The sequence below is a fragment of the Coniophora puteana genome, assembly GCF_000271625.1.
Source record: "Coniophora puteana RWD-64-598 SS2 unplaced genomic scaffold CONPUscaffold_11, whole genome shotgun sequence".
Classification (NCBI taxonomy): domain Eukaryota; kingdom Fungi; phylum Basidiomycota; class Agaricomycetes; order Boletales; family Coniophoraceae; genus Coniophora; species Coniophora puteana.
In genome coordinates, this window is record NW_006913063.1 from 126,736 (window position 1) to 149,617 (window position 22,882).

At 49.7% G+C, this 22,882-nt stretch overlaps 6 protein-coding genes across 6 annotated transcripts; 2 read left to right on the plus strand and 4 right to left on the minus strand.

The window, feature by feature from the left end:
• Positions 1-1,005: 1,005 nt before the first annotated feature.
• On the plus strand, positions 1,006-3,916 carry CONPUDRAFT_61569 (uncharacterized protein; the record flags this gene model as incomplete). The annotated part of the gene is made up of 13 exons (XM_007773575.1): positions 1,006-1,181; positions 1,251-1,306; positions 1,361-1,395; positions 1,443-1,477; positions 1,528-1,865; positions 1,919-2,026; positions 2,082-2,150; positions 2,200-2,497; positions 2,552-2,923; positions 2,982-3,173; positions 3,231-3,508; positions 3,572-3,624; positions 3,686-3,916. The coding sequence occupies 13 exons, from the start codon at positions 1,006-1,008 to the stop codon at positions 3,914-3,916; spliced, it is 2,241 nt and encodes a 746-aa protein (XP_007771765.1).
• Positions 3,917-4,180: 264 nt separating this feature from the next.
• Positions 4,181-7,335, minus strand: CONPUDRAFT_61838 (S-adenosyl-L-methionine-dependent methyltransferase; the record flags this gene model as incomplete). The annotated part of the gene is made up of 9 exons (XM_007773595.1): positions 4,181-4,286; positions 4,346-4,467; positions 5,727-5,797; positions 5,847-5,943; positions 6,002-6,106; positions 6,160-6,286; positions 6,519-6,798; positions 6,856-7,036; positions 7,099-7,335. 9 exons carry the CDS (start codon positions 7,333-7,335, stop codon positions 4,181-4,183), a joined length of 1,326 nt encoding a protein of 441 aa, XP_007771785.1.
• Positions 7,336-8,556: 1,221 nt separating this feature from the next.
• CONPUDRAFT_138892 (DAK1 DegV-like protein) lies at positions 8,557-10,909 on the plus strand (the record flags this gene model as incomplete). Its single annotated transcript, XM_007773768.1, has 7 exons — positions 8,557-8,645; positions 8,707-9,430; positions 9,483-9,621; positions 9,681-9,800; positions 9,860-10,249; positions 10,313-10,429; positions 10,491-10,909. The coding sequence occupies 7 exons, from the start codon at positions 8,557-8,559 to the stop codon at positions 10,868-10,870; spliced, it is 1,959 nt and encodes a 652-aa protein (XP_007771958.1). The 3' UTR covers positions 10,871-10,909.
• A 426-nt stretch (positions 10,910-11,335) lies between these two features.
• On the minus strand, positions 11,336-13,014 carry CONPUDRAFT_75385 (uncharacterized protein; the record flags this gene model as incomplete). Its single annotated transcript, XM_007773637.1, has 10 exons — positions 11,336-11,524; positions 11,749-11,888; positions 11,959-12,099; positions 12,149-12,208; positions 12,456-12,466; positions 12,520-12,548; positions 12,613-12,651; positions 12,771-12,790; positions 12,846-12,900; positions 12,955-13,014. 10 exons carry the CDS (start codon positions 13,012-13,014, stop codon positions 11,336-11,338), a joined length of 744 nt encoding a protein of 247 aa, XP_007771827.1.
• Positions 13,015-17,544: 4,530 nt separating this feature from the next.
• CONPUDRAFT_128543 (uncharacterized protein) lies at positions 17,545-18,385 on the minus strand (the record flags this gene model as incomplete). Its single annotated transcript, XM_007773769.1, has 3 exons — positions 18,142-18,385; positions 17,901-18,081; positions 17,545-17,846 (listed from the first exon to the last, which is right to left on the minus strand). Exons 1-3 carry the CDS (start codon positions 18,376-18,378, stop codon positions 17,545-17,547), a joined length of 720 nt encoding a protein of 239 aa, XP_007771959.1. The 5' UTR covers positions 18,379-18,385.
• A 340-nt stretch (positions 18,386-18,725) lies between these two features.
• Positions 18,726-20,773, minus strand: CONPUDRAFT_167711 (S-adenosyl-L-methionine-dependent methyltransferase; the record flags this gene model as incomplete). Its single annotated transcript, XM_007773770.1, has 11 exons — positions 18,726-18,901; positions 18,959-19,080; positions 19,139-19,209; positions 19,263-19,359; positions 19,410-19,514; positions 19,571-19,710; positions 19,774-19,834; positions 19,902-19,916; positions 19,991-20,244; positions 20,300-20,480; positions 20,537-20,773. The coding sequence occupies 11 exons, from the start codon at positions 20,771-20,773 to the stop codon at positions 18,817-18,819; spliced, it is 1,368 nt and encodes a 455-aa protein (XP_007771960.1). The 3' UTR covers positions 18,726-18,816.
• Between the last annotated feature and the right edge of the window lie 2,109 nt (positions 20,774-22,882).

Here is a 22,882-nt window from a genome sequence, read left to right on the forward strand (position 1 = left end):
AGTTTCGCCTTGCTCAACTTCAAGGCAGTATCTAGCAGCTTTGTCCTGCTGTGCGTTCTTCATCTCGTCTGTTCTCGCCACCCGCATTGATCGACGCGTTCCTCACCCTCCGCAAACGTCCTCTCCGCCGCGCTCGACTCGGGTGTCGCAATCGATTATCCCCATCTTCTTCTGCCTGCAGTACCCGCGAGACGGGGTCGATCGGAGCGAACAACGTCGCCAAGTGATGGGCCAACAACGTGTCCCTCGACACCACCGATGGACAGGCGCTCTTGAGAACATGGAGACACCACCTGGCGATTCGCCCACGCGCGGTCACAAGGGTTTTGTGCCTCGTGGGGCAATATCCTGCGATTTGAGACATGTACTCGCGCGTTTGGGTATGCCACATTGACCCGTGAGGGTCAGGGCGCTCCAGGAGACGCCCACCGTGAGTATTCCACCTCCGACAGGGGTTGCAGGTTAACCGAAGCGGATTGCTGCGCAGCCGCGTCGTCTCACTCTCAGCTGCGAACCACCTACTCCAGGCTTGCTGTGAACCAAGCCATCTTTCACGTTGTGCTCCCGATCAACTACCCCCACACTTGTGACCAGATGGATGGCCATGCACCAAAACATGCGTCTTGACCGATCCTCAGTTCTTGTGCCAGTCTCGCCTCCCTCTGAATCACAATGTCATCTTGAATGCTACGTTCGGATGACGACTGGAATCTCTCGATGAACGTGTTGTTCTGGACTTGTCTGCCATCTTATGTGGATGAGTTGAACCTCTAATTGGACTCGCCAACTCCTTCGAACAAGCGCTACAGTCCTAGGATCCTCAGCCTCCGGGAAATTATGCCAGCCCTCTTAGAACCTTGGGAATGTCGTCACATCCCTTGGAGAATCTCGAAGCGTAGTTCCCAGTGGTATATAAACCTGACTTCAGGCTTAGTCGCAGAATCATTCTCCCCTTCGCCTCTTCTCATGCGTCGTCTCCTTACGCGTCGCGATGGCTCATCGCGGATGAGCAGCCTCACCGGTGCCTCTAGAGGGGATCGCGATCATAATACGACTTCTTCGTCCCCCGATGACGCTGTGTCAAACACGGGCTCCGGCGACAATGTCGATTTATCCACGAGCGAATACGCCGTTCGTCGGCGTGAGCTCATGGGCCTGATCAACGACCTGCGGAACATGGGGTACGTCATTCATCACCTATTTACCTTGCAAGGTCGTCGATTAGTGCTGACTTTTGTTCCTCCTCGTAGAGCCGGTGGCCTCGATATTCACCTTCCTTCCATCGCTGTTATAGGCGCTCAGTCAGGTAAATCAGCGTAGTTGCTCCATTCTCCGCAGGTATTGACTGACTTTGGTTCAGCTGGGAAGAGTTCGCTTGTTGAGGCAGTTAGCGGGGTAAGCGTATCGTGGTCTGACAAGTTTTGATTCTGACATAGCTCTAGATTAATGTTCCTCGCGATAGCGGGACTTGTACTAGGTAATTTCGGATACGAGAGTTTCTTTCGCAAACTAAACAAAACTCGAAAGGTGTCCGATGGAGTGCACTATGTCGAGCGAAGCGACGGAGTGGTCATGTACAATCAGTCTGCGATATGACTACCACGCCGATGGCACACCTCAGGATCGGCCTATCGTCACACAGTTCGGCAGCCCAATCACGAGCCGGAGTGAAGTCGATATCTGGCTTCGCCGAGCCCAGACCGCGATTCTCAACCAATCCGTCTCGCATGAGCAGTTCTACAGCAGAAGCTACGAGGAACTTAGGGCATGGACACATCCGCGCATGCTCAAGTTTTCCAAAAACGCCATATGTGTGCTCATCAAGGACCCAGAGGCTACCGATCTTTCGTTCATCGACCTTCCCGGTATGCTTCATTCCAGCTCCATGAAGCGATGATAGTGCTAATGTGATGGGCAGGGCTTGTTCAAAATGAGGACGCCGAAGTCATTGATTTGGTTCGCGGTTTGGTTGAACATTACGTCGGCAAGGATCAGACTATTATCCTGACAACTATACCTATGACTGGTAAGTGATTTTTCTGAATAGCAATCAAACATACATTTAGCCAATACGCCAATAGACGACTTAGAGAACCAAGGCTCAGCCCAGCTCGCGCGGGAAGCTGACCCGGATGGAGACCGGACCATTGGTATGGCGCTGTCTATTTTCCAAGCTTTCTCCTACTGATGTTTTCGTAGGTATCTTAACTAAGCCAGACATGCTGGGGAGCGGAGCCATCGGTCAGCTGCGCAGGTGGCGAGACATACTCGAGGGAAGGGGCGAGAATCGTCGCCTGCGCCTCGGCTATTATTGCATGCGATTCTCAGATGATGCTGAGCGATCCCAGAACCTCTCTAGATCGGAGAGCCAGAGGAGAGCTACCGAGTTCTTTGAGACTACCGCACCTTGGAGCCAGGTCACCGACAGAAGACGCTTTGGCGTGCCGAACTTTGTGGCCGACGTTAGCAAGTTGCTGATGAAGCTCATTCAGGACTCGTACGTCGCTTCATAGCTTCAGATTGACATCCCTTCTTACTGTATCGACTGCAGACTCCCTTACATCAGACAACAAGTCGATGAGCTTATTGCGTCGACAAAGGAGGAAATGGATCTACTTCCCAAGCCTCCGAGCCTTGATGCACGCGTTGAAGTCCTGAGCCGGATTAACAACTTCTGCGAATCATTCAAAGAAGCCGTGTCCGGAACTAACGCCTACAAGGACCTCGCTCAGCGCAACAGGGCGGCGTACACAATCTTCAAGCGCTCGATACGAGGCACCGCGCCGGACTTCCGTCCTTTCGAGCGTCCGTATGAGTACACTGACCCCATCAACATCCCGGAGCTCAGAGAGGACATTACCTGGCCGATCGACCCTCGGGTCTCGCCTATGGCTCTCTATGATGTCCGAAAAGTAGTTAAAGCGTGAGTGCATCGTCATAAGGGGTGTACCTCAGAGCTAGGCTGATTATCGTCTTCGAAGGTCGCTCGCCTGGGAACTTCCTGGGGATGTGCCTTTCGAGGCAAAAGCCCAGCTTATCAAGGAGTTCGTCGCGCTCTGGGAGGTACACGTCAACACATGTTTTACATCTGTCTGCGACATACTGCAGGATGTTGTGGAAGAATTTGTCGACACCCATTTCAGTCAATTCAGGAGGTTTGAAGAGCATATGCTGTAAGTGACCTTTGTTAATCGCATCGTCGGGGGTAGGTTAACACGCCATTTTCGCAGGAGACATGTTGATGACGGCCTCCGCACTTGCGTCACTGAGGCCGGCCAGGCAGTCAAGGCCGCATTATCGCTAGAGATGTCGCCCCACTTTACGCAGGATACGCTGACTTATAACACTCTACGCCGTGTATTGCTTTCCCATTACAGGAGCCAGTACACGCACTCGAATAGGTGGCCGCGGCAGATGGCCGCATCTCCGGTGTTCGACAGCGACACGCCAGCGTTCGTGACACCTGTGGCACCTGATCCGGATGATCCGTTGGTCACTGTTAAGGATAGTGGAGTTGATGGCCTAACCATATCTGAAGTATCAAAGCTTTACCCAGCCGATGGCTTCGAAGACGAACTGGGTGTGATGGCGGATGTCCGAGCCTACTTCCAAGTAGCGTACAAGGTAGGTTTTTCTGCTGGAATGGCGTCGATTGAGCTGTATGCTTATATCGCATAACGTCTAGCGCGTCGTCGACCATATCCCCTTGACTATAGAGCACGCACTGCACCACGCTCTATCTACTCGCCTTTCGAGTAGCTTGCTCTCGAGTGTCGTGGATGTGTCGAACTTTACGGAGCTGGCTGAACGACTTGTCAGCGAAGATCCAGGAATTGCCACCCGACGTGCTGCTCTTCAAATCAAAATGAGGCGGCTTGTAGAGATCAAAGACAGACTCAGAGCTATTGCGTATTGACGAGGTTTGCTGTGGATGAAGTACTACGGTTTCTTGGAGTTATAGAGCAATAGTCGTATAGCGCTGTGGACGAACAAGCCAATTTTGTATGTATAGCAGAATCAACATAGGTGGAATCGGATTGGGATCTGAACGAAAGCCTCTACTTATATCACCTGTGCCCCGGCTCATAGAAGTGTCTGAGTGTCTTAGTCGAAGGCTTCAGGTCACTCCGAATCGAACGGGCATAATTTGCCAGGTGTCACGTCCTAAAACGTATAGTTCCTACAGACGAGATTGCGAACTTTCATCCTTCCTTGCTGATTGAAACTCCAATACCGATGCAGTCCCCAAGTCCAAGAATTTGACGAACGCCAATTCTGCTGACGACCTATATTCTTTACTGTCAAACACATCTCTCGTTTCAGAAAAGGATGGAGGCATGCTTACGCGAGCTCTATCAGCTCTCCAACAGTGCGCTCCTTGGCGTTGAACGTGAGCTGCATGGTGAAGTCAAGATTGTGCCTCCTGGATGCGCCCCAGCCGAAGTTAGGCAGCAGCGGTTCTGGGGCCTACATTTGGTTTGATATGATCGGACGTCAGAAGAAGTTGTCATCGGATAGAGGCAAGTATATAACAGTCCATACAGTTCCTACTTTATCCTTCTCTGTGAGCAGCATCCACCCTCGGTGACAAACTGTATGTGAGTCAATACATACAACAAAACCATCGCCTTGGGCTGAGGTCATATACGACACTGACGTGCAAGTTGAAGGGACTAGTAAGCAAACACCTACGAAGACCGCATATTCTCGTAAACTCGTAGCTAGACTCGTCGGTGAGTGACAACGGGAAGCTCTAATAATATCTGCCGAGCATCAAACACGGTGGACATGGCTCTAGCACTGCAATCATTTCTTAATAACTCGCAAAAAAAATTGAGAAGCGTTTTAAAGATTAATGTGATCAAACAGGTTTCAATGATTAGTTCCTCATTATTTCATAGCTTTAACAGAGAAAGGGATGTCTAGCTGTCGGTAACAGGCCTCTTCCTTTCTGTCTTTCATAGAAATTTAAATAATGAGTAACTAACTATTTAAACCCGCCCGCCTTAATCTTTAAGATAAATTTCAAATGAGAATGTCACTATTATTGAAAAAAAAAAACTTGCAGTGTAAGCAGAGGCTGCCGCTGGATCCCTGCGGCACCAACGAGTAGAAACACCCGCTTCTCATGGATTTAAATATCTAATAAAGCACGCTGAGCAAGCCTAATACACAAATTTTCGTGTTTTTCACCTATCGTCGGTCGATATATCAACTTGCTACAGCTCGGATCACATAGTACTCTTGTCAGCTGCGTTGGCTCCAAATTCCGACACGCAACTCTCAGCGGCCGCGGCTTATCAAACAGTCACTGAATAACAACTTTGATATCGTCATCAACGTCGTTACACCTTAGCGCAGTATTTGCGCAAGTCGCTACATATGAGCTCCTATCATATTCCCAGTTGCACCCACATCAAACTCAAATAGCCAGACAACACCTAAGTCTCGGAGCTCGGCAAACTTGAAGCCAACAGACGATCTATATGTTTGAGTCAGTATGAAGTAAATCGTTACGAGATGTATACCGACATGAGTTCTACAAGTTCTCCGATAGTACGCTCCTTGGCATTCACCATGATCTGCATAGCGAAGTCACACTCGTGCCTTCTAGAGCCGCCCCATCCATAGTTAGGTGACAGCGGCTCGGGGGCCTAGAGTGGTACAGAGAATGTTAGTAAAGGTACGCTGGTCCTAGATCATGCGTGAAACCAGAAAGCTCTCACCTGCTGTATTCCGTATCTAGCAGCTTCTCCAGCACCCCGTTTTCGATTTTGTGGCGCCAACGAATACTCCTCTATTAATGGCATTGAGTCTATTATCAAATTGATTCATGGTCTACTTACGAATCAGGAGGCGGCTGTGAGCCCCCATTGCCTTTCGAACATTTGTGAGGATCCGGCGAACGTCATTGTCAGTCCAGTTGTGCACAATGGCGCGCATCTTTGTGAGATGTCGAAGCTTTAGCATATTCATCGGGAATGGAAGGAGGTCACTATACGTAGTAATAATCCTGTCCTTGAACCGGAGGATGAACAAGGAAGTCTAGTGGTTCAAATACCACGCGCTTGTCAAGCGTACAATCCGGGAACTCCTTGCTCCACAGCTATCGGCTGAAGGTGAGCATGGAGTCGAAAAAGGAAAGAATGTATTTGCCACCTGCAAAGCATCGTCCAGGACATGGGGCTGGTCTTGCAAGGTGATATGCAAGTCAGGACGTAACTTTGCCAGATGTAGAGAGAAAGAGCCAACACCAGATCCAATATCGCAGAAGGTCGAGTAGGGTCTCCATGGGACAGCTGGGAATCAAGATGAGCTCAGGCTTCGACCAAAACAATGACTTAAGGACCATGAATGGTAGCGTGCGCCGCGTCAGCTTGTTCGATTGCGATCATTGCGTTGTTACATTTCTTGAGTGCCATATAAGTATGTATATGCTCCTCGCAGAGAAAGATGCCGCTAACTTACTGTCATTAGCTCAGGCTGATATCATATTTATTCATTCAGCTATGGAAAACGATAATACTTGGGAGTAAATGCGTACATGCTTTCCCCAAGCGGTGTAAATTGAATCTTGGAGCTCGCCCGCCGAATTCCGCCGAGCATAAGACCATAGGCCCTTGTAGTTGTCAGGTACGTCTGCAACATCGACTTGCTTGTTGTTAAGAAATTCCCAATAACTATCCAGACCGTAGTGACACTGTGTGACTGCGAGCCACGTGTAATCGCAAGAGCGGGTCTCCGAGTCCTTAAATAATGCCTGAGAGATCCTATTGTTGGCGTATGTATCTGTGTCAACTGAAGTGTATACTCCCGGTGTGAGATTTATTAGTGAGGCCTTCACAGACTACTCACCTTCAATGAAACAGTTGCGGCTAGCAAGCGCACGCATGATCTGAGTCAACTTTGGCTCGGGTAAACCGGTAGCTTCAGCGATATGCAAGAGATGCATCCCTTGAGGACGCCCTTCGAGGATTTCGGCTATGCCAGCATTCACGGCCGTCCTCAAGAGGACTGGGCCAAAGTCCATGGTGTTCTTCATACATGTCGTTAACACATAGACCCAAGATCAAGACACGCGTGCAACACGATACTAACCTTGCCTATATACTCCACCGGTGGTGCAAGCATATCGTAGAGGTGACGACATGCGCCCTCGAGCTGTCTCAGCGCCCTCCGTAGCTTGATGAGGTCGGTCGCACTGTCTAGAGGATGGACGACCGGACAGCTGAGAGCAGGTACATCTTGCCCGTATTTCTGATACTCCACGACTGCTTCAAATGCAGCGTCGGAGATGAGCACAACGAGTTTGTCAACGTCAGCGTTGCCAGACATGAGAGAGGGGATACAAGAATTCAGACAATTGAGTACCAACCGCTGGAGTCTCGCTGATTTTAAGGCTTCGGCACTCCCTTGCGTAACATTCTGACCACGAGGAGTGGCAGAAGCCACAAGAATGCAGGGAGTAATCCAGATAGTGGCGAGTTGATGGCGATACGCCGCACCGTATGGATGACTCAACGGCGCCTACAGACTTGTAGCAAAGTGCTTGCTAAGTTCGGCCTACACCTTTTTGCGTACACGCAGATCTATTGTGTTTTTCACCGCGCGGTTCCCAAGAAGTCAGCAGGTCACCTACTAGTGTAGTCGATCTTCGCAAGCTTCAAGTTTAGCAGTGAAACTGAGCACCGTAGTGTGTCAGAGACGATGCAAACGGGTAGTATGGTGCTGCACGCAAATTACGGACCATCAATCCACAAAGAGACGGGCTGATGACCCAAATCACGGCAGGTAATTTGTTTCGCCGCCGCCGATGCTACACCAGTCATGCCATCCCGACGGTAAGAGAACCCATTCAGACCGTATGCACGTATCAACTTTAGTCACTAACAAGTAGACTTGGCGCCGTGTATGCGTCAGGCCAGCGTCTCAGGTCCACGGTACTGCGCACGCAGCCAGTCAGAACTGCCAGAAGGTGAAGTCCTCGGAAGTCGCTTTTGATGGTGGCCTGGACATTATCTCTGCATGTGTTAGGGCGCGAAAGACTTGGGGCTGATAAGCGATGTTGTTATATGAAGATGCACAGAAAAGCAAAAGGCGTAAACAGTGCGTGAACGTAGTTGAACGGAATAGGACGGAACTCGCGTCCCGCCTGAGGGACATCCCGGAAATTGCCGGCGGAGGTTCGATGCGATGAGTTTACGATCAGCTTTCTTCCTTAACCTCTTTCCAGAGCAACTCTGGTGTCGCTGAACGCCCTGCTTGATTATGTCGATGTGCCAGGATCACCCACTGTTGTCTGTTTCTCTCAGCGCATACCTGATCGGTCTCACTCGGGTCATCTCGTAGCCTCAAATGAAGAAGGCCTTCCGAAGGTCATCCAGCCCAGGATCAGCTGACGTCAAGCACCAAACGCCGTAATGAAGTGTCTTGTGACGATGCTTCTCCTCCCCACACCTCGGATGAATTCTCCGCATCTCCTTTAGATGCTTGCTGCGGGGTACGCGTATAAACCTTTAGACTGTCGTCTTTTATCTTATTCCCTACTTGCTTACCATGTCCTCAAAACACGTCTTCAACTCTCCTGAAGGCCTCGTTCTCAAGGCTCTACGGGGAACGGTTGCGCTTAACCCCAACATTAGACTGTGTGTGATCTCCGCTTACTCCGTGTCCTCGTCCAAGACTTACCGTTTCATCTCATCGTAGACATGCGCCAACTAAGACCGTATACGTCGCTCATCCCAAGAACTCGCAGGTGGCCGTCATCTCAGGAGGCGGCGCAGGCCACGAACCCGCGCATGCGGGATACACGGGGCACGGAATGCTCACCTCCTCCGTATCAGGCGACATCTTCGCCAGCGCGAGCGCGAAGCAGATCCTCGCCTCCATCGAGTTCGCCGCCTTTGCAGGGCTTCCTCCAGGCAGTAGAGGACGGGACGTTGTTGCGGTGATCAACAACTACACCGGTGATCGGCTCAATTTCGGGCTGGCGATCGAGCAGGCGCGTTCCCTTTACCCGACAATCAAGATCACGAGCGTGCTCAACGCGGACGACGTCTCGTTGCTTGAGCGGCCTTCGCTTGTTGGGCCTCGTGGGCTGGGAGGGAATATTTTTGTATGTAAGGTGCTCGGTGCGTATGCACAGTATGCCCTAAACGCCTCGGTGGAGCGCGCGAAGGCGCTTGGAGATGCCCTCGTCGCGCATCTTCGCAGTATTGGGGCGGCAATGGAGCATTGTCATGTTCCGGGGCGGTCGCTCGCCGAATCGGAGGTGGCTATTCCGAACGGCGAGGTAGAGATCGGGTTGGGCCTGCACAACGAGCCGGGGGTTAAGAGGACCACACTAGAGAGCTCAACGTTGCTGGTGGGTGAGATGGTGAAGAGGGTCACGGAGTCTGGGGCGGGATGGTCAGGGGCTGAAATCCATAAGGTGAGCTTCGTGTCTGCTACTATATACGCCTCCGTCCTTATGTCCTGTACAGCGGGCGGGATCTTCGGGAGTCACTGGTGGGGGCCCTTGGATTCAGCGCGGCGATGAACTCGTCCTCTTCATCAATAACCTCGGCGGTATATCGCAGCTTGAGATGGGCGCTATCGTAGAAGAAGTTCGGGAAGCTTTGGGTTCGTGTTCTTCTCTTGCCTACCTTCCCCGGCGATGGTCTGCTGAACATCAATCCTAGCAAATCTTCAAATCATCCCTGTACGGATCTACGTCGGACCATTCATGACATCCCTCAACGCTCCCGGATTCTCAATCTCTCTCGCGAACGTCACACGTATACACGATCTCGTCAACACGGGTGTGTACCCTTTTTCAGTCCCATTATGTGTTTGGTACTAAAGACGAAGCCGTATCCAGGCAGCGCCGATAGAATCGACTTCCTTTCTTTACTCGACGCCCCCACGGATGCACACGCCTGGCTCGGCGTCCGCGTCTGGCCAGAAACACCCAACAACCCCACCGAAACAGAGCTCGAAGCCGACTCGCTCTTGCAGTCCATCCGCTCCGCGTCTTCGTCTGCCACCATTAGCGGTGCCTCAGCAGCAGCCGATGCAATCACGGCTGCGACGCAGAAAAAGATCGATCCCCTCGCGGGCTGGACGAGCGTCGGGCTCACGCCGGAGCAGGTCGCCAAAGGCGTCGTGGGGGCATGTGCAGCGGTGTTGAGCGTGGAGGAGGAGATGACGCGGTTTGATACGGTGGTGGGTGATGGGGATTGTGGTGAGACGTTTGCGGCTGGGGCGAAAGGTACGTGCGGACGCGGCGGTTCGGCGAATCAGAACGCTGACTGATGATCTGGTGTTTGGTTAGCTGTGCGAAGCGCACTGGATGCGGGAAATATCAACGCCGAGCTGATGGGCCCGGATGCGCTCGTTGCTGCTGTGGGCGAGATTTTGGAGGGCAGTATGGGAGGGACGATTGGCGCGCGTATGTCCCTTATCTTTGGACTGCTGTCTTCGCACGATCGCTGATATCGCCGCACTTGTAGTGTTCGCCATCTTCTTCACAGCATGGTCCAATGCCCTGCGCAGCCCTTCGTCCTCTTCCACATCATCCTTGGGAGCAGCGCTCACAGCCCTCGGCGCCCATACCCCTGCCCGACCGGGTGATCGCACTGTTGTGGATGCTATCACGCCGCTGTGCGAGGCCCTCTCGAACTCGAACTCATTGGTCTCAGTCGAGATACTCGCAACAGCTGCACAGGCGGCTAAAGATGGTGCGGAGGGCACACGCGGGATGAAGGCGCGTCTCGGCCGGGCGACGTACGTCGGCTCGGAGGCTCAGGGCAGCGAGGGTGTTCCACCTGACCCTGGTGCTTGGGGCGTTTCCGCGATGGCAAGTGGGTTCGTAGGTGGGATGAAGATGTGAGGGTGAATGCTCGTGTATTACAAGTTATGGTGCTGGGACGTGTAAAGCGATTATGTATCAATAGAGCATGCTTGGTGTCTATGACCAAGTATGACATGTTTTCCTCGCAGCGCAACATCTAGGCAAGAGGTACGTTTGCGTCACAGCAAGCCAACGGCAGGACAGGACGAGTGTACGAAGTAAGGATGCGTCTCGTGCGTACGATGCATTACACTAGCTCGTCAGGTGAGCGTCGCCGAAGTACTCCATTTAATCCGAGATAGACGATAGTGGCTGAGGATTTCCTGACAATGACGATGCGAGCGTGCAGGCATGTATATATACTTTCAAAGGATTGCACACTGGGATGTGAATCGATTTGAGTGATACTGGTGACTCTATCCTGTTACTATCAGAAGTTCGCCGATTTTATGATCCTTTGAAAAACGGCCGCGTGTGAGACCTGACCCCATATATGAGCAATCATTAGACCTCCTCTTCAATATAAGAGTCTTGGGTGTGTGAAAAATTTACGACAGAGACCTCGAGTGATTGAGATGTCTGACTGTTCATGGTTTTCTCGTCCCTGCTCCGAAGACTAAGGATCATCCAAGGACCAACTACGCCGTATAAGAAGGCCTCGGAAATAGCAACAGCCATTGTGTAGACATTTGACTTGAATATTGAGAGAACTCAGTATCGATGCATGGAGGATGGCAGTGGACTTGAGACCTACCTGCAACGAAAAATCAAATGTTTGTAAGCAGGCAAGAAGGAATGTAACAAATGCCCTAGCAAGCTCTTTATATCAGAAAATGTGCCAGTTAGGGCCAATATGTTGCTCACACGAAGAAGTATAGTAGGTTATCGCGGACAATAACATTCTTGATCGAACGCACTGACTTCGTCTGCGAAGTCATTTGGGTTTTCTTAGCCCCGTGGTATACAACCAAGCCACATAGGATGGCTTCAAATGCCATCATTATGGCGTTGTACACTATTATAGACCACTTCATCAAGGGAGAACCCAGTGGATCGTCTATCTCAGGAAATTAAGTTATCGCATGGTCATATCAGAGCCGGCCGACCGTCTCAAATGGTGAACGCACCGTTTGGAGCAACAAGGAGCTTTATCATGAGAAGCGCTGATCCGATGTTGACAGCTTGGGCGATTGTGAAAGAGGTGAGCAGGACAGATAGAATCTTCCTGCTTTTCCCGAGCAGAATATATACTCGCAGCGTCATTATTCCTAGCTAGGTCATTTCAAAGTCACAAGGAAAGCTGGGTGCCAGGCGTACCTTGTAGAAGCAGGGTAATGATGGTGGCAAGGTAGTTGGAGGTGACCCAAACCGGAGTACCTAAAGACGACATCAGCTTTGAGTGGTTCTGGCTAGTTAAAATATCGGCCCACTATTATGAGGCGTGGTTAACCATGGTTATATCGTTAGTATCAAAGTGTATGTCTCGACCTAGCGCATAACATAAGCTTCCAAGAACCTCTGTCGTAGAAAATGTGCTGCTAACTTCCCTTGCGGACGTTTCAATGAAACTATAGGCTTTTAAGGCTTAGTGCATAGCTTCATTAAAAACTACAAATGCACTCACCAATCTCGATTCTATTCACTCCCAGATAATTCAGAGAAAGTCATTTCGTTGAAGCAGAACTCACAAGACAAATGCTAAACTAAGCCATCGCAACTAAATAGTGACATCCTACATTAGTAGAAGCTAATAAGCATAGGATAGAATTCAACGTACGAACCATGATATAAATCCATGATACTAAGGTAAACTTTTTTCTCTGGAAAACATTATAAAGTTACACTCCCTCCGAGGATTTTTCTACTGTACCCATATGAATCCCACCTAGTCACGATAAGCTGTTAGATATATCTCATGTCGCGCCCCTAGTTCACATACCTCGAGATCAACATTGAGTACTTGATTCGGGACATTGTTTGAGATAGAGTGAATGCAGAAGAAATGGTTCCATACCATAATCATAGGCTACCATTACTGCGCAAGCCACTGGGAAAGGCTTTGTCTGAGCCTATGCAATACTGGTGAAGGGTTAAACTAGCCTACAAGCTGAGTACCGCCCCACCAGTTGTGTGTTAGCGGCAGAGATGAGGTTTTGCTCGATCGAAGAGATGTTAAACGACATTGTGGAATGCTTGGAAGGGCACAATTTTTGCGGCCGGCTATAAGAAGGTAAACCTCTTATATATCCCCAAGTAATCTATTCTAGCAGTGCAGAGTACCGCACAACAACTTGTCGTGTTTCAGCAGCCTTGGCGATTAACCGGGATGTTCCGACGGACTTTCGAGTGATAAAATACCAATAAGCAAGCAGTACACAAAGTGGTATCACACGTCGACGGATAGCTCCGATAGTGGCACCCACGAACATGAGTGTACTCCGTGTCTCCCACCAGATGCACCCCTGCAAGGCGTCTGGAAAACTCACTAAGGTAGGTCTGGATTCCTAAACCCTGAAACCGAGAGTCTGGTCGAATCTGAGTGTTTTATTGCTTTAAAAGCATCATCAAGGAGATAAGAGGTGGTACTACAGAGCCGGATTGTTACAAACAACAGAACGTGACGCTCCGTGTGCTTGATGCCACATCACCCTACCATGGATACTACGAATCAGCCCAAGGCCAAGTAGCGCGGCCATGTCTTTGGCTTATCTTACGAAGTATGTTGGATGCGGAGTTACTGTTTTTGTTTGATGCGGAGTTACTGTTTTTATTAGATAACAGAGGTGTTTCTTCGGAAATCCGCGCAAGACTGGCTCAGCCCCGGGACATCCCAGAATGCCCACGAATGTGGGTCCTACGTGTACCCTGCTTTGGACCGACACTTGAAACATGGCGTAAAGCCGGCGGTTGGGGAATGTACATTTATTGGACATGGAAGACGGAGCAACAACTTCAGATCAAGCAACTATGGGTAATACACTGGCACGGCACAGCCACGCGCGAGACTTCGGCCCACATGTACCCAGGCTGTCTGACATCCAAAACAAAATAGCCACGAAATGGAAGGTGATGAGGTATTGAACCAAAAGTGGTGCTCTGTGCGTAGCTATAGCAGGCTCCTTGTTGAGCCTACATTGTTTGATCGGACAGTCATCAGAAAACGATGCTTCGAGTCGACGCCGCAGCCGGCCAAACCAGTTTCCGAAGTCATGTCAGCGGCTAAAGCCGGCGGAGTTTGACGCGCACTGCCTGCAGCTCTAATATCGACCAATTTCATCTTGTTTTCGACACTTCACCCACTTCTCAGCTTGACGGTCATAACTTATGCCGCAGTCGCCCATAGACATGTCTTTTCTGAGACTGCGGTGCTACTTTGAAGGGTAATACACTCACCCCAATACTATGTCGGGACAATTGTTCAAGTTCACGTATACAGCAGACTGTCAACATGTCCGATGGTGTGAACATTCGCACAAGAAAGTAATGTTTATTCACTACCTCGTTCAAGTTGGGACTGTATGCTTGAAGAAACGCAGATAGATTTGCCGCGAATGATCTGTTGACATCAGCCGACTGTCGCTGGTGAAGGGCCCGACTTATCTCACATGAAGAAGTATATTATGTTGTCCCGTATTATTATACGCATCATTGAGTGCATCGAGCGCATTGGACTTGCCACCGGAGTCATTTGAAAATGTCTGACCCATAATAACTAGCCAGGACACACAGAACAATTTCATAGCCTAAGAGCAGGATAGTTGATGTCATCAACGCCCGTTTTACTGCGGGTATGTCCGCAAGAGAAACAAGATGTTCCACTATCATAAGAGTAAGACTATTAATCGAGGGCGAGGGGTTAAAATTGAGGTGACCAGACTCACAATCAGATCCAGCGACACCTTGAATTGTGAGTATAGCTGATATAAGGTTGGCGCTGTTCACAGCAATGAACGCTGCAAGCAGCGAGACTGAAAGCCATTTGGGCCTCCCGAGAAGAATATACACGCGCAGAGCCATCATTCCTAGCTAAAGTTGACTGTGGCGTTGTGTCCATAGGTAGGATGTACATGCCTTGCAAGAACATTAAAACGACCAACGAAAGAATAGCTTCAGTGGTGCATAACGTCCGGTCTGAAGTACTGTTATTAAGTAAAGTATCACACAGATACTGTTCACACTTACACCTGCAAGATAATATCGTTAAGTGCAATTCAAGCAGAGTCATTCCTTCACGCGATTCAAACGAGCCTATGTACCTGGACTTGAAGGTGAGCCGTTCAACGCATTTGGCGCCACATAGGGAGAAAGCTTACTTACCTTGTTACATTCAAGATAACGTTGGTCGATACTTTGTAGAGGTTAGCGTTTGATACTTTCATGTCAGTGAGATCTACCGGTGCGCACATATATGTAATCTGTGATCAATCAGAATAATGATGCAAATACCCGTGGTCGTGAGCTCACATTAGGTATCGAAGCTATTGATATGCGTGAGGAAATTATCGAGGATATTACAGTTTATCAAACCAGGATGTAAATTCGTGTTGTCTATGACATATGTTTTTTCTAGGATAAGAAAGCTAGCTCTAGTTGAGTACTCTTCGATCCAAATGTGGCTTTCACACACCCATATTAATTCTATCTGACAGCATCGTTCTGTGGGGTACTACTAAGACATTTGGCTAGAGTGCGGCTCACCTCGGATTCAACATTCAGTACTATTTCAAATAGTGAGAATTTATGATTCGTAGCATCAAAGGCCTTCAGAATACATACAATAGTCATAAATCACCACAGACAGACATGCGGCTAAGCGTGGGTTCTTCTTCGGCTGGACTCTAACTGGATGGCTTGAATGGACTAAGGACTTACTTGAAACATGCGTGAATACTGAGTTTCCTTGGGAAGACAAGATGGCTGCTTGCTCCGTCGGAGCAATACTTGCTAACATACTCCAAGCAATAGAGTATGGGACGAACATCAAGCATTCTAGCAACTTGACCCCTTATAAGCTATGGGGAACCATCAAAGAGGCATCAACATGGGGATATTAAAGCCACAACTTGCCATGAGTACTGATTATGCTTCCGGGATCATAATTATTGATGACAAGCTTTGAAATATGACAGCTGGCCAATGTTGACTAGCACTGAGCGTAATCGCCCGCTCGTCGGAATGTAGTAGGTACCCGAGTTGTCTGAGACAGCTCAGATCTGGTGGGTTGGAACACATGGTCGATAAATGATGAGGTCTGTCGTAAAATATAGAACGTAGAATATCAGAAGGAAACGCGGACAATGCATCTGTACCAAATATATTGCTGGTTTACTCCATTTGTTGTCAGTCTAGTAGCATTTAAAGCGAATGTATTTCAAAGTTAAGAAGACATCTACAATCCCTCGTGCTGGCGAGCACAAGCGTCATGAAAAATAATGATTTTTCCTCCAGTACGATGCTGTATCTGACTAAATTGTACACCGATTTCCTTTCTGACCGGAAGGAGTGCAGTGCATTCAATCGATCAAGGTAGAACACCCTTGCTGTGTGACGAAAAAAACACTAACATATCATAACTGTGCCAATGCTGTGTAGTGTATCCGGCTGCTATTGTGCAAGCTACCAAAGAAGACAACACCTCACATCACCCCGAACTCTATGGCGGAGGTATCAGCAAGGTCCCACAGCTTGATGAATCGAAGCCCGGACGACGCTCTGTGCTGCATGATAAGCGGGTGTCAGACGCCGCGTTTTTCAAGGTACTCACGCAATGGCAATGAATTCATCAGCGGTTCGCTGCTTCGAGTTGAATAAGGAATTCATCCAAAAGTCCATATCATGCCGCCTTGCGCCGCCCCAGCCGTAGTTCGGGAGAAGTGGACTAGGAGCCTGGATACGAATTAGCATCAGCATCAAGCGGACAGGTATAAGTGCCAGTGAAATTGATGATCCGTACCTGGTCGAGGCCGAGCTGAATGAGCTCCCGGGAAGACCCTGTTGGGTCTAGATGTTGGAGTATGAATTCCTCTGTCCGCGTGATAGGTATACTAAACGACGTGTAACAGAACGACATAAAACAAACTCACGAATTATTAGTCTACTATGAGGTTTCATGACTTTACGGATATTCAGAAAGATCTTGTGCAATTCGTCGTCGGGCCAGTCGTGCGCCACACGGCGCATCTTGACTAATGGTCAGCGCGAACCAATAAAACACGCTTGCGAAGCGCGTACATAATAGACATCATGGCCTGGCTGAGGTGATCCAGCAAGAAAATCCACAGGAACAAACGAGACGCGGTCTGAGTCTAAAGCATCTGAGGAAAGCTCCCCCCAGTACTCAAGCTGACGTTAGATGTGTGTTGCTTCGACTGCAAGTGAGGCTCACTTTCTTGGCACCTAACAAGACGTATTCGAAGTCTTGCAATGTGACCGATACCTCAGGATGTGTCTTCAGAAGGTGGAAGGAAAATGAGCCAATACCAGATCCGACGTCGCAGACTTTCAACCCAGGCTGCCATGGCAATGCTATGGAGAAATGTATGTTTGTACTTCACAAGGTGATACGTGCGTACCATGAAGGATGCTAAGGTTTGAGTCCGATTGTTCGCAGCCAACCTGTGCGTTGTTGAATTGCTGTAGGTAGCGCTCAGATAACCAGCATCATGCCAGGGGGTACTGTACACTCACTCTTTGCAAATCGGGCTACAGTGCGATCAAGGATCATGCAGTTGAGGAGACACCGCAGGAGTTACGGGACGTACCTGCTGCGCGTACCATCCAAAGAAGTTATCCTGTTCAGGGTACGTACCACCCCCTATCACGCGGCGCGCATATGTCCAAGCCGACTTGTTGACGGTGTCATAAGGCCCAAAATCGGGGTTTTGGAGGTATTCCCAGTACTGTGTCGTAGCCAGATGTCCTGATTGGTTTACCAGGGTATAATCGTGCGCTTTAGTGGTGGAGCTACTGCGAAGAGCGTACGAGATACGATTGTTGGCATAGGTGTCCGTATCAACTGAATCAGGAACAAGTGAACGGGGCACGCATAGGATATATGATCCGCTCTTACCTTCTAGAAAACAGTTACGTGTCGCAAGTACGCGTAGAACCTTGCTTAGCTTGTGAGCAGGCACGTTTGTAACTTCAGCTATCTTCGAGATGTGAAGGCCGTCCGGGTGCTGTTCTAGCGTATCGGCTACTTTCGCCTCCACCGCCACCCCCATCAACACGGGTTCAAATCGAATCGTCCGCTATTCATACACGGGCAGTGTGAATAGATGCTAGTTATAGCTCAGGTGACTTGTGCTCACCTTGACCACGGAGGTCACCGGTGCCTCGAGCATATCGCAAAGGTGATTACACGCCCCTTCAAGCAGCCGCAGTGCCTTCCGCAGTTGAAGCACATCAGAGGCGCTGTCTATCGGGTGCTCCGCTGCTGAGCTGAGCGATGGAACATCTTGACCGTACTTCTGATACTCCATCACCACCGCAGTCGCGGACTGAGTGATGAGAGCGAGGAGAGTGTCAACCTCTGCGTTACCTGACATCCGTGATGGTTGAGGAAAGAGGCGCAGGTTCATACATCAAGTCCCGAGCTGTCTCATATAACTGCCTACGGCCACTAAACCTTTGGCGATAGCAGGATGGAGAACAAAACCAGCGGTGATGGCCGCAACATTGGAAACACAAGAGTGAAAGCCGAATCCATGTCTGTTCGGCTGTGGAGCTTCTTGTGACCCGTGAACAAGGAAAGAAGCGAAAGAATATATTGAGAATAGGTCAACTGACGACGTGGAAACAGTGGTGAACACCGAGCGTATGTCATAAGTAGCCGTGTTTCCAGGGCTTGGGGTCGACCCAAGTGACGACTAACGAATTGATTCATTGGTCCAAGATTGTGAACATCGCACCAAGAAAGAGCCTCGTCTCGATCAAATGGGGCCAAGTGCAACTCGTGTGCGATTTTGGCACGGTACCATCATTCGCTAGGCCTTATCTGCAACCACAAACTCGAGCGCAGACGTATCGATCAGGTCCCAGTGCTTGAGGAATCGCAGCCCCGCCAACTCTCTAACGAGGCGTCAGCACCCACCTGTTACTAGTGCATGTTGTAGGAAAGTGGCGTACCCGATAGTGACGAGCTCGTCCACAGTACGTTCTTTGGCGTTGTAAAACGAGTGCATCAAGAAGTCCATATCATATCTTCGTGCGCCTCCCCAGCCAAAGTTCGGCAGAAGAGGCTCGGGGGCCTATGGGGCGGAGTGGTTAGTCATGAGAACCAGAATAATGGTACCACTCGTTGCATACCTGTCCGATGCCGTACTGCGCCAAGTCCCGAGCGGCGGCTTGATGGCTCATTTGACCCAAAATGTACTCCTCTGGTAGAGGATAGAACTCAACTAACCGGTTCACGGTCTCAGATGGCACTTACGTATGATCAGGCGGCTTCGCGGAGACATCGCCTTCCTAACGTTTGACAGTATCGTGCGAAGGTCGTCGTCTGGCCAGTCGTGCGCTACGCATCTCATCTGAGCATATTGTCAAGGTTTGAGCAGGAAAGGTCATGTCATGCGCTTACATAGTAGACGTCATGACCAGTTGTTGGTGGCTCTTTCAGGAAGTTCATCGGAGATAACTGTACCTGTCCGTGAGTGATCGCACTTGGACATTCTTGCGCCCACACCTGTTGCAGTGGTGAGTTTGATCATGTACGAAACAATAGATATGTCAACCATTTACCTTTCTAGCGTCTTCTAGAACTTCCGGGACGTCGTGCAATGTAATCCGAGCTTCAGGATAGACTTTGAGAAATTCGAGCGAGAACGAGCCTATCCCCGACCCGACGTCACACAGACTTGTGTCGGGATTCCAGGGTAGCCCTAAGAAAATCATTGCGTGTGTCACAACGACAAGCTTTCTGGAAAATCGACGAGAAAGCTCACCACGCAAAATAGAAAGATTGGCGTCTGCAGTTTGACGACCGATCATACAGAGGTTGAAGTTCTTGTTTACGTGCGTATGAGCGTGAATCCAGGGTGAATGCCGGTATCAGCGCTCACGCTAGCCTTACCTCTTGCATCGCTGGCTATAAGAGGAGATAACACGGATGTCGAATGTCGTCAGCAGGAGGCGAAGGAGACGAGACAAGACGAGACTTACATTTGTTCCATGCCATGTCCACATCGTCTCACGAAAGTCTTCCTTGGTTCCAATTCTCCTATGAGCGTAGGTCCAGGGTGCCTTTTCGAGCGTTGTGGAAGGTCCAAACTCGGGGTCACGTAGGTAGTCCGGGTACATGATCGTCGAGAACGTGCCTTCGCCCGCACATAACCAGGTGTAGTATCGAGTCCTCGTTTCAGATCTTGTTCGTAGCGCATGCGAGATGCGGTTATTAGCGTAGACGTCTGTATCAACTACAAGAAAATGTTGACTGCTGGCCCTCGTTAATTGAAAACATCATACACGTACCCTCTTGGAAACAGTTACGTGTGACTAACGTCCGAAGAACGTGCCTAAGCTTATGTGCGGGGAGCTTGGTAACTTCTGCGATCTTCGAGATATGCAGACCCTGCGGATTTTCATCCAAAACATCAGCAATCCGTGCTTCCGAAGCGATGTGCATTAACATCGGATCCGCTCGGAGTGTACGCTAAGCACGTTTGAGTCACCATTCTGCGTGGGATGACAGGACCTTACAAGGCGTACCTTCGCGATGGAGCTAGCAGGAGGCTGTAGCATATCGCACAAGTGGTTGCATGCACCTTCAAGCTGTCTGAGAACATTACGTAGCCCTATGACGTCAACAGCACTATCGAGCGGATGCACCACAGGCGAGCTGAGCGAGGGTACATCCTCCCCGAGCTTGTGGTACTCTGTGACCGCCGCGGTCGCGGCTTCGGTGATGAGCACGACAAGAGCGTCGATATCCTTGTTCCCAGACATAGGTTAAGACGGACGAAGGAATAGGCCCTGAGAGTCGCCTTCCGTGGGTCAGAGCAGAAGGCGATTCGCATGTCAGACGCTTTATCGGGACAAGTCTTGTGGCTCAAGGGGGATAAGCATATTGCCCGTTGCTGTGAATGTCAGCACAAAGCGTCGGGTCCGGTATCAAAGACACCAAGGAGAAACGGCAAAACTTTCACATACTGCAAAAATAAACATTCAGAAAGCTATCTGGAACTTGAACGGGTAGATCAGTGGTGAGAAATTGGCAGGGTGGTGCTGATATGCAAGGGAAGAGACTCGATATCGCTGTCCGTCACGGTGTTGGGCATATACGAGAGAACACTGAGCTCGAGATGTGTTGACATCGCTAGCGAAGGACGGCATGAACCTGGAAGATATCTAATCGTATCTTCAAACTTATGACACGAACGGTGTGGTTGTGTTTGGTTGCGGCTCCTGTCGGCCCGCACGTTGCCCGCTTTTGAATGTCTCCCCTGTTTTCAGAATGTAGGTCGGTAGTGGTTCTATTCTTCAACGTGAGTCCCTTTGTGGCGCAGCTGCTGCGTACGCGTTGACCCTTTTATTTTGAATGAGGTTCGCCCTATGGTCCTTGCCGTTCAATAGTTATTCTCTCCTTTGTCATACATTACCCGCCTTTGTATTCCATACTTTTCTGTCACCATACATCCATTGCTCGATCACCCTCTCTGTGAATATTGCCGTGTGGAAGCTATCGACCCTATCTTAGCTTATAACGGCGGCTGCAAGGCATGATTTCCTCATTCTCGTCTCCCACAATTGCATCGTATCCATTCGTCTCATTGTTTCTGCCGCTCACGCATCATGCCCATTGTTTTTTCAGCCTCGCGAACAGCGTGCGGAGCGTCCTAGGGAGCAGCTAGATGTGCTTCGACGCCTCTCCCGGTTACATTCGAGTTTGCATCCATTTGAGTGAGTTTAACCTACGCGACGACACACTCTTTCGTTGCGGTAAAAGTTACCTTTGATTGCAAGGGCCCGATCCTCGTAGAGGCTCAGCCCCAACAGTTCTTCCAAGTTCTCCATGCGAACCTGACGATGCGTACTACGACTACATTCCTAAACTTGACATCCCTCTTCTTTTCGTAATTGATGCACTACTTCATCCACTGCAACACTTTGATATCTCTATGTCAGAATAAGTAAGAGATATGGTACAGCACAGCAAGGCAGAGTCCGTCCTTCAATACGGTTCGCACCATAAGCATGTACTGCCTTTTTTCAAATGGGGTTCAATAGTTCAACCTCAAGGCCTCATGATGGGCTATCACGCCGACTCTTACCGTAAATAGAAGCGTTGGCGTGCTAGGCATGAGCATTTGAGCAGGTTAACCGGAGGAGGTTAATACTCACAAGCGAGAGTCGCTGACCTGGGTGGAATTCTAACTCATCTCATTTGTCTCGAAGAGATAGTTTCTCTGACGGCAACTTTGGCTTTGTGGCGCCGCCCCTCTCGGGAATCGCACCGCCACGTCGTGCACAGTAGCTCTATCCCTGAACTGTACATTACTGCCTTGGTCTGTGGCATTTCCCCCTGTCACAATGCTCGACTGAGCTGTGCTTAATTTCTTGATCCGCAGTTATCCGCTATTCGATGGGTTAAGAATCAGTGTACATTCAGTTGTGCATTGATGTCCCTCAGACACTACTCCTTCCTAGCTACTATTTTAACGGGTTAAACCCCTTACACCCGTCTTCAAGTATAAAACAATGCCACCCATCTCCTCAAAATGCCATGTTGTTGTCGTCTCCCTGATCTCATTTTTCTCTCCCACTATTTTTTTTTGCTTATATTTACCTTCTCTTCGAAGTCCACGTAAGTAGTTCCTATATGGATGCGAGCTGTTTCATGTTGCCCCTACAGATCGCGTACCTTATAAGCCTACCTATAAGCCTTCCTATTGCGACACCCTCAATTTCGCGGCCTCATGTCTTAAGCGACTGTAACGTCGGACTTGCTGTTTGCTGCTCCTGGACACCGTCGTACGTCGTTAACTTTGGGTTCTAGCGATCAAATTTAACGCACCTTATGTTGATAGTCTTTCCTAGACTTTTTTTCTTTGAGGG